The sequence below is a fragment of the Argentina silus genome (genome assembly GCF_951799395.1).
Source record: "Argentina silus genome assembly, chromosome: 20".
Classification (NCBI taxonomy): Eukaryota; Metazoa; Chordata; class Actinopteri; order Argentiniformes; family Argentinidae; genus Argentina; species Argentina silus.
In genome coordinates, this window is record NC_139674.1 from 10,158,009 (window position 1) to 10,173,008 (window position 15,000).

At 44.5% G+C, this 15,000-nt stretch overlaps 1 protein-coding gene across 1 annotated transcript; it reads right to left on the minus strand.

Moving 5' to 3' along the window:
* Nucleotides 1–5,970: 5,970 nt before the first annotated feature.
* st8sia1 (ST8 alpha-N-acetyl-neuraminide alpha-2,8-sialyltransferase 1) lies at nt 5,971–14,627 on the minus strand. The gene is made up of 5 exons (XM_083692098.1): nt 13,937–14,627; nt 12,709–12,853; nt 8,393–8,502; nt 7,253–7,345; nt 5,971–6,452 (listed from the first exon to the last, which is right to left on the minus strand). The coding sequence occupies exons 1-5, from the start codon at nt 14,116–14,118 to the stop codon at nt 5,972–5,974; spliced, it is 1,011 nt and encodes a 336-aa protein (XP_083548224.1). The 5' UTR covers nt 14,119–14,627; the 3' UTR covers nt 5,971.
* Nucleotides 14,628–15,000: the final 373 nt, after the last annotated feature.

A 15,000-nucleotide genomic window follows, 5' to 3' on the forward strand; every position in this document is an offset into this window, starting at 1 on the left:
ATAAACGATAAGTGAAAGCATAGTTTTGGCAAGAGAGGGTGGTCTACAGCTCTTTAGGAAATGACACAGTAATTTACTGTCCTTTTCTCCTTCCTTAGAAAGCTGGCCGCAAGCTATAGCAGTCCACCACATTAAAATATCTCACAACAATCTCACTTTACTGCCATCTCTGTCTAGAATCTTTGGTGGCAATGTTTCATTTCTGCTGGTAATTTGACCTGGTATCTTCTGGGGAAATTATATGGTACTTTTTGTGTGCTGAGTTCTGAGAATTCATCACAATTGGTAAATGCCTCGAACTAAATGATACGTAGTGGTGGTTCAATTACCAGATCTAATCCACAAATCTAGTATAAACATATCAAATAAGTTGTGGGTCGTTTGAATGTCTGCAAAGACTTATAAATAAATAAATAAATAAATAATCTAGAGGCACTTTGTACCAGCAGGTTTTATCTGCTCCACACAATACAGGCTCATCTATTCAAGAAGCTGAATACTGATCAAGGAGAAGAGCCGGTGCAGCTTTGAACGCGTTTCTACCACACACACTCTGGAGCTGCATTTATTTACACCTTGATTTTCTGTGGCGAGCATCTAAGCACACTGAAATAAACAAGCTGAAAGGAGAGTTGGGGGGATGAATAGAGGTCTGAGGGTAAAGAACGAGTGGGTGATGAATACAGCAGATGGAGAGAGAGAGAGAGAGAGAGAGAGAGAGAGAGAGAGAGAGAGCAAAAGGGAGAGCAAAAGAGAGAGCAAAAGAGAGAAAGTAAATCCTGTGAAAAGCAGAAGGATACCATGCCTGGGGGTAGATCAGTGTAGCAGAGTTGTGGGCTAACACAATGAATAAACTGCAGTGTGAAAATTGCTATCATTTCGATGCTCTTGTCAACAAAATGCTTTTTCTCTGAAAGCGCAGTGTGTTAGTCACTGTGTGTGGGTGGTGAAAATCACCTTTGGTGCTTAAGCTCTACCCCAGCGTCCATTACAAGGAGGGCTATATCGCTTTCAAACATTGCCTAAACGTCAGAGCAACATTCAGCAGTGAGATCTTGCTTGCAGCTGTATTGTCTCCTCGCCTACGATAGGAATCATGGCAAACAATGGTAACAGAGAAACACACTCAGGCTGCAGAAGATAAAAGATTAACTGATACCCACATAAGCTGGTACGGATTGTTCAAGACTAATCATCTCGGTACAAAAGCCATTCACTCGGTACAAAAGCCATTGCTTACCCATACTGTACAAACACACCCACACACAAAAGTAAACATACTGTAGATGCACATGAACATGCATGTAAACAAAAACATACTGTATATACACACACACATGCATGCACGCACGCACGCACGCACGCACGCATACACACACACACACACGCACACCAGGTGTATACTCATAATCATCTTAAAAGATTGCACACACTGAAGTTCAAATCACGTGTCATCAGTGTGAAAACTCTGATCACTGATCCGTGTATTTTTCCTCTAGTCTCACTATAATACGATTGTTTCACTCCCTCTCTTCTTCTGTCTCTTTCTTCCTACTAAATAAATTAGGGCTTTGATCGCAACAATAACTCAGATGATGCAAAGCCGTCAGGCTGGGGGGGTGGGAGGCAGCTGGGGTGCTTGTGCTGACACATGGTTAAAAATATATAGCCCAGAAAATAGGTCACTTAGACTGTGTTCACACCTTTTTGTTGTGAGTTTATGTTAAGTATGTGTGGTTTAGTGGTTTTCACTCTCTTGGCATTGTGGCATATCACATACTGTTTATATTGTTGTTTATACTGTTTATTGTTCATATTTTTTAGTACTTCTATTTTATTTTATTTTATTCTATTCTATTTTAAAAGTTATTGTTGCACTACTCTGTGGCACTGTCACTTTTGCATTTCACTGTATACTTGTATGCACGTGACAAATAAAGAATCTTGAATCTTGACATCCGAACCATCAGACGTATGCAAATGTCCAGTATGTGAATTCATGTGCAACACAGATTAGTGACATTGAGTGGCTGCGTGGTAGAGAAGAGTAAAAAGTATGAACAACATAACCAGTCTCCCTGACACCGTATCCTGATTCCTCGCCCTGGTGTGGTGTTGCTGTGCCATCTGATGGATAATATCAGGACAGCCTCCACAGCTCGCAGTGTGTTACCTCAGGCAACGAATATTAGCATGCAGTGTTATGCAAAACTCTAATCTTTCAAACTTCCCAATATCTTTCTTAGTAAAATAGGCCTAGGCTTCGTACTACAAGCATCTCTCCCCTAAGCTTGAACAGCGGGCCCTATAAAGTAGGCTTTCTGAAGCACAGGTCCCAGCTGCAGCTAATCAAGCCATCAAAGGTGTGCTTGTTAAGGAATCACTATGAGCTAAAAGCTGTTACACAAGCAGTTGAGAGGGTGCATACTGTATGAAGAAGACATGAATGATAAGAATAAAAACACACTTGTACGGTACAGAATTGTTTCCTTCTTTATTGGATACCAGTGTTTGTCTCGTATTTGGATGCTGTATTTTTTCTCTGATGTCTTTTTTTTATTTTTTTTTATTCATTTGCTATTTTCGGCATGAATCCAGGTGGCACATAAAATACGTTCAGTCCTCTTTGAATTCTGTCTTTGACTTCCTGTATTTGAACATGCTCAGGCAGGAGACGCTCGCGCCAAACAGCACGGGCGAAAGTAAGAGGTGATTGACGCGGGGTGGAGTACAACAACATCATCATTTAAAACCTTGCAGCTTTTTTTTTTCTGCTTTTTTTTTAAAGTATTTTTCTAAACAAATTCAACACAGTCAAGGCAAATAAAAACACACGTATAATATCTATTGTCAAAGTAACCAAGCATGGCATACAACAAACACGTTCTAATTCACAGTAATACAATACGTATGTAGGAAAGAAGTACCACTATGCGTAAGCCCTCAGAACTATAGATTCAATCTGTCATGTCGTTCATGACGCGGTGGGTACGATTTGCTCTCGCACACACACACACCCACACACACCCGTCGTTGGGAACATCACAGCACACTGTGTTTGCATTTTCATCACATCTCAACCCCACAACAAGAGGGATTGCCAACGAAACTAGACATAAAGGTAGGCAATATGACACCATCATGAAAGGGTCACTTCCTGTTTGCAACAACAGAATTCAGATTTGCCGAGACTCCCATCATTGGCTCTTCCAAAGTTGCACCCTCCCTTGTGGCACGCCCACATTAGGAAGAGCCAATGAATGCAACTTTGTCAGATTTGTAATCGGTTGGTATTGATATTTCCTCATGTTGGAAGATGATGTCATGAGACTACCTTTAAGTATTGAGGTACAGTTTGCACTGTTTCTTTTGGGTAATACAACCCAATATGGCTCAGAAATTATCAGGCTGAAAGAACAATGGAAATGGGGGAAAAATACATAAAGTCAACTGCAGAGCTTACAAACTCAGAACCAAAAACACATACCCAACCACAGTCATGCTCATTACAATACACACTACATGTCATTCATTCACAATACTGGGCAGGAGAGAAAAGGTGCAAATAAGTGTCATCAATTCAATAACATTTGCATTTAAATATCCATCAGTTCAACTACCAGTTGGAAGACCACAATTAGCTTTCTAACTGGCAATGGTAACGTTTTAAGTAGATTTCATTTAACTTAACTTGGTCCAACGACAACCAGCTCATTAAAGGTCTTGGGACTTGTGACCCCTTGGTCACATTACTTTTTTAATGTTGAGGTCCGGGGGTAATTTTCACTTCACAAATTCTAATCGCTCAAATAATTTGTATGTGTATCGTATTATATTATTAAACAGTGCCACATTGGGATTGTGAAAATCATAGTTTCAAAGCAGCAAGGGGAAATTGTGTGGATATTGTACAATAATTTCACTTTTCTCTTTGCCTCGGTGTATCTGAAAGGCACGAAACCTTTCACAAGAGTAGAACAGTATTAGTAGTAGTATAATGTGTTTGAAAAACCTCCTATTTGAACATGTTCTGTACCTGTATGTTAGTCCAAACGTCTTTGGACTAAAACAAGATTTCTTGGACAATTACGATTTTGATCTATGGCACCAGTCACATTAATTTGCACTCTGAATATCCGTACTGTGACAACACTACCATCCACTCTGAGGCAGATTCACAGCCCCAAATCTGATTGGAGTACAGGTACAAAAAGGCTTCCTTACAGTCTCCTAACTGTTTGGTGATGACACAAGAATTAGCACCCACTACATTTCACATGATGCTGTTAATTCCCTTGTTTGTGTACACTGATGACAGAGAGAAAAAACACACACACACACACACACGCTCTCACACACACACACGCACACACACACACACACACACACGCTCGCATGCACGCACGCATGCACACACACACACAAACACACACACACACACATGCGCACCATGATGATGAGGATGATGAAGATAAAGAGTATGTATGATCAAGTTTGATATGAGCAGGTGTCCCGCACCTGAACAGAAACTCAGTCAAAATACCACTTTGTCACTTTCAAAGAGTCTGCAGTGTATTTTTATGTTTGAGTAAGTGTCTCTCTCTTTATATATCGCTCTCTCCAGCCACTTAAAAACTTGAGTGCAATACAATAACATATACAATAAGAGTCCACTGTTCACTTCAGTCTAAAGGCAGAAAGGACACTCCAGTTGGCGTGAGATGACCCCCAACCCACCCCCCTAGAATGCAGAAAATGGTATCTCCCAAGCTCTTGTCAGAGGAGTGTGTTGGCAAATGGATTGTACCATTAACATAAACTACCATGAACAGGGTCGGAGGCTTCAAGGCTAGAGACACTTGACGGACACACAGATGAGGTGATGATTTGTGATGCTTCCACTCGTCAATTTTTGTGAATATGAATACACACAACTCTGCTTTCCATCTTATTAAACTTGGTCAACCTATAAACCTAAAACATGTTTCCTCAAAGTTATGACAAACAAAGAAAAATAAAATATGATTATTTAAATACGGTATTGTTCCAGCCTTCCCTTTTGGGCTATGTTTCAGCTTGGCTGTAAAATGGAACCTTCTAGAAGCGTAGACATTGTGCTTACGACTCTCAGTTCCTATTGGCTTTTACTTTACCCCAAAACTCTTGATTTGTGCTCAAGATGTCCATCAAGAATTCTGTCAAAAGACAAAATCCTTTCTTACAAGTACCAGGAGCTCTTTGTTTCTTCCTCTCTGTCTTCTTCTCTTTTCATTTATTTCATCTTTCCGTCTGTTCCTATTTGAGAGAAGTACCAGGTACCATTATTTCTTCCTCAGTTCCATTCTTTGTCGTCTGTTCAGTCTTTCAATGCATTCTTAAGACTTTTATCAAAACCTTCCCACTTGGTTCTGTCCTCCTGTCCCAGTTCAACAAAGACTCAGCAGGGAATCGGTCCAGCTGCTCTGTAGATGTCAAATACAGTAGTTTGCACACAAAAGCCCCCGCTTCCCCCTCCAGCCCCAGCTGAGACAGCAGCCCACCTTTCTTCACATACACACACACGCACGCACGCACGCACGCACGCACGCACGCACACACACACACACACACACACACACACACACACACACACACACACACACACACACACACACACACACACACACACACAGAGGGGCAACAACTCAGTAGCTCCATTTGCAGAGTGAGGGGGTGGAGTGGGCAGGGGAGTAGTGAATGAGTAGGGGGGGGGGCCTTACTGGGCTGGGTAGTTGACATTCTCATGCTAATCCAGGAGAGATGGGTTGTCAGAAGGGACAATCTCAAGGGGACAGGGAGCACAAGGGGCTGTTTTGTTGGGGTAGGGAGGGCAGAAGGAGGCGAAGGGTTGTGTGTACCCATGGCAGCAGAGCTCCTCATCACCCCCCCCCCCCCCCCCCCACACACACCCCCACCCCCACATTTCCTGTCCTTAACCACCTCTGTCCCCAGGGGGGCAGTGGCCCAGCTTCATACGCAGCGTGCCACTCTTGTGAAGGTGCCAGAGCTGGACAAACTCCTCGGGCATGGCGTGGAACCCGCTGAAGGGCAGAATGTTGTCGTAGTAGTGGTGGCTGACCGGCTGCTCGTCCAGACCCGTGGAGAACGGCCAGAACCCGTAGGCGGTCACCTCCTCACACAGCCCCAGTGCCAGGCTGACCAGGAACAGCCCCGTGGACAGTCGCTTGGCGTGGACGCCGCGGCCCTTCCAGAACTTGCCCACGGTCCTAAGGAACTCAGGGTTGGCGAAGAGCATGGTGAGGTTGGAAGAGGTGTCTGCCAGGGCATAGTATGCCCGCAGGGAGGGGTCGGTGCCCGGCTTCATGGAGAAGGCTGGCATGTAGATGTAGCTTGAGCCGTACGCCTTCATGCTATCCACGAAAGCCTTCCGCGACCACAGAAGGTTCTGGAACCTAAAGAGGGAGAGAGGGAGATTAAGGGTGGCTAGGAGAGGAGAGGTACTGTCTGCATGTGCCTGTTTGACAGCTTGACTATACAACATGGCTACACAGTTGTGGAGGGTCTTTCCGGTTTTTACTGTCTCTACTATCCAGTGATGTGAAGAAACACAGAGAGTGATTCTTGGAAAAGCATAAAAATATGGTCATGCATTCCTGGCAAAATCCAAAAATGTGGAATAGGTTCTCAGAGCATCCGGAGGGTCCACATGGAAGTGGCTATCTAATTCCATGGGTATTTCCTCTCAGGATTTACAATGTCACATGTTGCAGACCGTGAGAATGCATTTGAGTTATAGTTGTGGATGAAGTAGGACCATATGGGATGGGTTTGAGTGTAGCAAATGTTTTATTTTCGGGTACTGTAGAGGTTTGTTTGTCTCTGTGTGCAATGTGTTTCCTATTTTAAATCAACTGCAGATGTAAGAGACAACACCAGTAGGCACTAGTGTAGAATCGAAGGCCACACCCACAAACACCCACACCCACAAACACCCACACCCACAAACACCCACCTACCCATACCTACCCCCACACACACACACACACACACACCACACAGATGGTGTGAAGAGAATACAGGAAGTAGAAGTGAAACCAGACAGGATAATAATAACTATCATTCATACAAATAATGCCTTGCAATGCACAAGCAGCTCTTGACTAAATCCCATAAGAAGTACTGGGATGCTGTGCCACACATTCATTTTCACAGTCAACAATGTAATAGCAGTTGTGAAAGGGAAGAAGTGTACCTCTTCTCAATGATGCTGGGGTTGGCTGTCACCAAGTGTGTCCTGGTCCCCACATCCTCCACATATTCTTTAGACAGGGGTGGGAGGTTGCACCTAGTTATGTAAAACACACATGCAAACAACAAACACAAATATGCATTAAAACATGCATGGCTTGACAGTGCCCATGAAAGCATTTACTATTAGAGCAGCTCATTCAAATGATTTTCAGTTTTGGTACACATTACATGTGCAGACTATGTGATGTGATGACATAATACCAGATAGGCTATATAACCTATCCTCGTAGGCCTTTAAGGAAAAACGTGCGGCATTTTGAAATGATTTTGAAACACATTTACACACACTTTCACTTTCAAGAATAACTGCTAACCTTGCAAATAATTTCTCCTGTTTTCTCTGTATTGAACGAACTCACTCTTTAATTTCTTTGGCAGCACCTTTAAAGCTGAGACTCTATAAGCTTTGGTAGGACTCTATTCTAATCCTGTTATTCTAGTTTTTCTCTTTCTTTTTTTCCCTTCTCCTTCTTCTCTCTATCTCTGGAGCCCAACATTATTTTCTCTTCATTCTACTTCACTTTTTCTTTGAGAGACAGTCCCTCCAGAACCAGTCCCTCCAGAACCAGACACTCCAGAACTAGTCCCTCCAGAACCAGACACTCCAAAACCAGACACTCCAGAACCAGTCCCTCCAGAACCAGTCCCTCCAGAACCAGACAGTCCAGAACCAGACACTCCAGAACCAGTCACTTCTCTGTCTTTATTGTATTCTTTCTTTCTTTCTTTCTTTCTTTCTTTTTTCTCTCTCAAAACCCTTTTGACCCCACCGCCCAATGTCATTGTTCCTCTTTCTCCATCTCTATCTCTTTCTCCATCTCTCTCTCATGATCCTTCCACCTCTTACAGTCTCAGTCTTCTATCTCTTGCCTTTTCTCTGTTGCTATCGTTCTCTCCTCTCTCTTAACCCATTTACTAGCTCTCACCCCCCCCCCCCCCCCCTCTCTCTCTCTCTCCTGCAATGACAACTCCAGTTCTCATTAGTTCTGATGGCTGACGTTCCCTGGCTGCTCTTTCTGGCCCCGGTGAGCATGGGACAGGCACTGGAAACCCCCCCCCCCCCCCAACACCCCTCTCTTACCGCATGACAAAGTCCGCCTGGTCGATGGTCCTGCCGCAGCCGCTGTGCTTCAGTACCCCTCCATTGCCCACCACAGAACACCTCTTCAAGGGCAGCTGCAGAGGTGTCTCCTGGGAAAAAAGGAAGAGAGCGTGTTATGATACGAGCAACGCCCCACGTGTGTACTTCCACAGTCAACAGGGCCCTGTCTAGAAACACCCCCTAACTCCTACAGTAGGCACTAGTGTAGAACCGAAGGCCAGGTTGAAGTTTCACCACGTTGTTTGTACCAGACATACCAGAGGGCAGGGTTGACTTACTACCATACTGCATACACCTGTTCAGTTATTTTTCAGATCCAAATTAAGTGACCTGGGGCTAGAGATGTGTGTGTGTGTGTGTGTGTGTGTGTGTGTGTGTGTGTGTGACCATGTCCACACGCACGCACACTCACACACCCTGAGCAACTCAGGACTGGCACCTACTGTAGAGGTGAATAGGACTTTGCCCATTAATAAACTTTCTTTATTTTGGCTTATCTGCATGACGCCCCCGGTCCACGGTCACATCAAGACAACATATGCAAATAAGATAATATGATAAGGTAACCTCATCATATCCAGATAACCTCATCATTAAACCACCTCTCACACTCAACACTGAAGTAAAAAACTGTTGTTATTCAGTCTGATCACCATATATTTGCATCTCATTCATCAAACATTATTCTTGTTTTATACAGATGGATTGCAGTGTTTATTCAAATCTAAACTGATCTGAATCAATATCCATAAATCAGCATGCCTTGAATTCAAGTTTCAGTCACTGTGAGCTCAAATTACCCAAAACTCAGACTACTGTTAACAAAAATGGCTGTTACTGCCAAATGGCTATTAATGCCAAATTAATAATCTAATCAAATCTAATAATTCATGTATATGATATACAGATTAAAAGTGGACTTTACTTCTTTCTTTTTACTGCCAAATAACCTTGAGTGGAAATAGCTGTAGACAAAGCCTATGTCTGCTCACTGTCTGCTGCAAACAGTCAGCAAAGGCCTACAAACTCTTTCTTTGTCATTTATTATCTACATTGTTTTTTTTCTTCTGTTATCTACATTGTTTTTTTTTGTTATCTACATAGTTTTTTTTGTTTTTGATATCTACATTGCTATTGCTTTGCATATTCCATAATATACAAAGTTCGTCTGTACAGGAAGACTATAAGGGCCTTACTGAGGTCACTAAATGGGGTGTGTGTTCAGTTGATTGGTCTGGAGGAGGCCAAATCCTCTCCTTTTGGCCTGTTGGTGTGAGTCTGGGCCATGCTTGACCCGGTGCCAGGGATGAACTGAGAGTCCCGGCGGAAACAATTGCGCTCATTGACACACACACACACACACACACACACACACACACACACACACATACACACACACACACACACACACACCCTCCCACCCACTCACACACTCACACACACACACACACACACAATCCTAGACACTCCCCCAGGGTCTCCGCTGGACCGTGAAAGGGGTTGAGCCAGAGAGGACAATGCCCAGTTCACATCACAGAGAACCAGGGAGCTGGGAGCGGGCCGAGACAGAGGAGGAGGGGAGACACTTATGACTTTAACACACATTCATTATACATTCATTCGATTTTTGAGAATCAATCAAATGAGAAAAGAGGAGGACAATTTGAAGGAGGTGGACGTTACTTAGGTATTAGGAGGGCCCAATAACAACAAATAAAGCATCAGAATATAAAAAATTACTCTGTGCTGACTAATAGTGCTGTGATTGCAATAGTGCCTTGTTGCAATGGTTATGATTAGTTGGGTTTCTCAATGTAATAACCCCAAAATGATTATAAATAGATAATACAGAAACAGAGAAGAGAAAAGGAGAGAGAGGAGGATGAGATGAGAGAAAGGACAGGAGATGATGATGATGATGATGGACTGTGTCTGTATACATGTGACTGTATACAGTGTATCAGAGCTTCTGAACAATCGCCCTCTCTTATGAACAAAGCATTTCAATTAAACAGCAAACTCATAATTGGGGCATTCCATGGGAGGACAGGGATGCCAACGCTCCACTGTGTGGTCATAAGGCCTGTTTCTCTTCCCATACTATCATGGGCAGTGCCAGTACCAGTCAGGCATGGCTGGCTTGGTTTATGCCCAGACCTGCAATCAGTGCACAAGCTGAGTCAGTCAATTGCGGTACAGGCAGAGTGCACAACTCATGAAGGCTGTGATCTGTGTGTGTGTGTGTGTGTGTGTGTGTGTGTGTGTGTGTGTGTGTGTGTGTGTGTGTGTGTGCGTGCGTGCATCTTCTACTTTTCTTTTCTAACTTACTATTTTGTAACCACTGGTTATACTGTCTAGAGCACTCCATATAAGTGTGTGTGCATGTGTGGGTAGCCAGTATTTTTGCCATAGGATTAAAGGGCACACAATACACAACATAACACACACCTCCATATTTAAATACAGACAGTATAATATAATAGTATAATAGTAATGGCATTAAGAACACAGACATGATTTACATCGCCAGTATCAATACATATGAGGAAGTGTTTAGTTGTCCTTCAACTGTGGGGCAACACGCCAGGGCACTCCCTCTGTCCTCTGACAATGTATCCATGTGTCCAACAGAGAGAAGTCAGTCTACCATGTTCCAAGACTACTCAGGCAGCGTTCATTACTCAACCAGAAGAGAGAGAGAGACAGACAGACAGACAGACAGAAGGAGACTGAGAAAAAGAGGGGGAGCTAGAGAACCAGAGTGGATGAGAGAGAAAGAGAGAAAAAAGACCACCCTCATGCAGAGATTTCGCTGAGGACTTTTTGAGACTTAGGTCGGGGTTTGGGGGCAGGCGTGCAACGTGTACTTTTCCCTCCCATTATGAGGCTATAGGCCAGTCTATGGGACTGCTACGCGCTACCATAGAGGAAAGACAATGGCCCTGTCCTATTTCCTTATTGTCGTATTCGGACTGGGTGCGGCTAATGAACCGTGAGTACATGACACAGATCCCACAAAAACACTGATGTACTGTAGACACAACTCTTCACCTCCCCCTCCTCCATACAGTACACTGTGTTATAACAGGCCTCTTTAAGCATGAACCTTCACATCTGTGTCATTGTGTGTGTACATTTACAACATTTTATTCTTTTTATTTGTGTAAAATGATGCAGACTGCCTTCCTGTGTGAGAATCGCTGCAGTCGTGCGTTTCTCTCCTCCTCTTCATCATCTCCCACCACAAATCTCCTCCCCACACACAAACACACAAACACCCACCCAGCCATATACACACAGCACAGCACAGCACAGCACAGCACAGCACAGCACAGCACAGCACAGCACAGCACAGCACAGCACAGCACAGCACAGCACAGCACAGCACACAGTCCCCTATCAACAATAACAAGAGTCCCTTCTCACGCTATGTGTTTTCTCTGCTAGTGAGGACTATGGAACAACAGAACCACCACGCATCAATGGTCCTGCTCCAGCACTTCCTCTAAGCCCTGGGGTGGGGGTGGGGGGGGGGGGGGGGTGGGTGCAGTTGCTTTTTCCATCTCTCCTTTAAACCTTTAACACCTGCACTAAACCCACTGCCTTCGGTGTATACTGTATACACCCACCTGTGTTTTTGCTAATGCAAGGCTCCCTTTCCAAACAACACCAGAGTGTCCCTCCCCCACAATATCCAAAACAACCAACGTCCACAGTTCCTGCACTGTTACATACCTGTTATACCTGATATCAATAAATATCCGTAGGCCAGGAGGGTTCTCAGAACTGGCTGGCGATACTGTGTAACTACAAGACAGGACATGAAAGAGAATGAGCCTGAAGCTAGTTTCTCTTTTACACCCCCCCCCCCCCGCACACACACTAAGGGGCTGAGATAAAATGACCTCCTCCATGTCCCCTCCGCTTTCGATAAAGTGGGATCCATCTCAAATCCCCCAGCTTGCCTCTAGGGTGTCATGTTCCCCTGACTATTGACCTTCTATGAGAATAATCATTTTCCACTAGCGCCATCTGGTCTGCACTTCATCCCCTTGGCTGGTAGCATCTTTAAAGGCACAATCCGTAAGATATCCTGCTGTTCAACGGTCATTTCAATCAATAATGTATACCCAATGTTGATTTTTTGGATAAATCATTTTCATTCCATGGCTGATAGCATCTTTAAAGACACAACCCGTAACATTTCCTGCTTTTCAAATGGTCATACCCATGACCTTAGTGCTGCCATTTTCCCATTCCTCAGCTTATCTCATCTTATCTGTCTTATCGCCTACCTTCACAAAGAGAGGATAGGTCTCGTTGTTGACTGTGTGCTTGTGGTAGAACTCGCCATCGTACCACAGCACCTTCCCCATCGGAGAGTTCTTCTTGGTCACCGCAAACATGCTCCTCGGGTCGCAGCATTTTGTCAGCAGCTTCCTGTGGGGAGAGGAAGATGGATGAAGTCGTTGCCTCTCGGACACTGATCCGAAGTCAGTTTTTTTCTGTAAACTGATCCTAGATCTGGGCATATGGACAGCTTCAACCCAAAGCTGAAGAGAGTGTCAGAGCTGCCACAGTCTCACATTCACGGTCTGAATGACAGACAAATGACTGGCTGCAAATGTGTGAATGTGTGGAGAAATATTAGGCCTGGGGCATGACATTACAAGTGTATCAGTATGACAACTATGAACCTTTTCTTGATCTCAAGGGGTGGTGTAGTTCTAACTCCCCTGTCGTCTTCAGACTAGGTCTAGACTACATTCATGCTCTGAGAGCGACACACATCCTGTGTGGTTCTAAAAACAGCAAGTAACTTAGTGAGTGAGGGGTCACAGAGCTTAACAGACACACGTGCACACGCACACGCACACGCACACACACACACACACACACACACACACACACAGCGCCTCAGCGGAAACCTTTGAACTCCTAACATGCTGAAAGTTCTCTCCTCTGACATGCTCCAGCAGCACAGCATCAGATAGATCACATTCTCATAAGAACGGCTCCGCTATTTCGCAGGTGTCGCGTTCTGCGCATTACACTAATCAGCTTCGCCTCGGTGCACTGTCTATGCCATCAGATTCTCATGAGAATACGATTTGATACAACAAATAAGCCTGCCAATCAGAAACCTGCGTCCCCAGTAGGCTACAGTTATGTATGTGTCAATTGACATTGTTGACAAGTTGACATTGCAACTATTTACACTCGGTTACACTTATTTCAGGAGGATAAGAGATCAACATATAATAATGATAATCATCATCATCATCACAATATTGTGTAGGCTATTATTATCATTATTATTATTATTATTATTATTATTATTATTATTATTGTGTGATCATTACAGTTATCAGGCTGTAATTTCTAGGCCTACATTGTTATTATGTGCTTGAATTAGCAAAAATGACAACCAAATAGGCTACATACACATGTAATATCAACCATACAGACACATGTTACCATTACAGGGCTTATTCATTTGGGAATGATCGAACGAGAGTCCACCTGAACACATCGATGCCAGTTTGGTTTTTCTGCCATACTTGTCCCTGCCGCAACACCTCATCAACAATCTCTTTATCGCTGGGGAGTCTGTAGACTGGAAACATGTAGAGCCAGCATAACACCAGCACACACAGAGCGGCCCACACCGACAGTTTACTCCTGTGGCATCTCACCAACATCATTTCAGCGAAGTGTTTACGAATCACAAACGCTGCCTCGGCTTTTGAATCGGCCTCCCCGTTAAAGATGTGTAAAAGGTGCTATTTCGGGAGTGGACGGCATCCTCTCCATCCGGAAAGAGGGTGGTGTAGCCTAAATGGAAACGTGGGTTTTTATCCTCTCGGCTGGTTCAAGCATCGAATTCCTTGATTTTTCTCCCTGTGGAGTCGGTCTTGAAATAAAATGCTCCGAATAGTGTGCAGCTTGAGGGATCCACTATCCATGCGCCATATCGGCTAGTGGAAATGAGCTTCGCTCTAATCAGCGGGCTGCTACTGGAATCCACCGCGGTCGTCTTGGTGCATCACCGACGCTGCATGCATCACCTCGATGTCTGCCGCAGCTGTCTCCAATCTCTGCCCGGTTCCCTGCAGCAGCCACATTGCCTTTTCGCTGCCAAATTGCTTGTCTTACTGCCTCCCCATCCGACCCTGCTGGACCCAGCTATCCCTCCCTCTCCTCCTCTCCTCTCTCCTTGTCCTGCGGGATCTTGGAGCCGTGCAAGTGTACTGGGCACAATCCATTGAATCGCTCTCTCTCCCTCCCTCCCTCCCCCTTTCTTTCTATTGCCCCCCCTTCTATCTACGAAACAAAGTAGTTCTTGTGCTGCTGAGTGCTTGAATGTGCCTCGCTGTCTGCTGAGAACATGGGCCAATAGCACGGTGTTGTGCTTCCCCCTGTTGGAATCTCTATGCAAAGACAGGCGGTTCTCCCGTCTGTCGTCTTTGTGTGACTGTGAGCGACGTCCTTTGTTGAGGATGCTGCTACTGTGCCACACCCTGCTTGGGAAGCACAAAAAGCCCCTGTTTCTCTATGACAGACTGCAATCCTTAGCCCAAGGTTTA

Bases quoted from the DNA above. Each gene is read 5' to 3' on its own strand.
- st8sia1 (XM_083692098.1), bottom strand. From the start codon at position 14,118: ATGATGTTGGTGAGATGCCACAGGAGTAAACTGTCGGTGTGGGCCGCT. The intron at 8,503-12,708 runs GTAGGCGATAAG...CTTTTTTCCCAG, and splicing joins CCTATCCTCTCTTTGTGAAG to GAGACACCTCTGCAGCTGCC. The intron at 7,346-8,392 runs GTAAGAGAGGGG...TTACATAACTAG, and splicing joins CAGGCGGACTTTGTCATGCG to GTGCAACCTCCCACCCCTGT.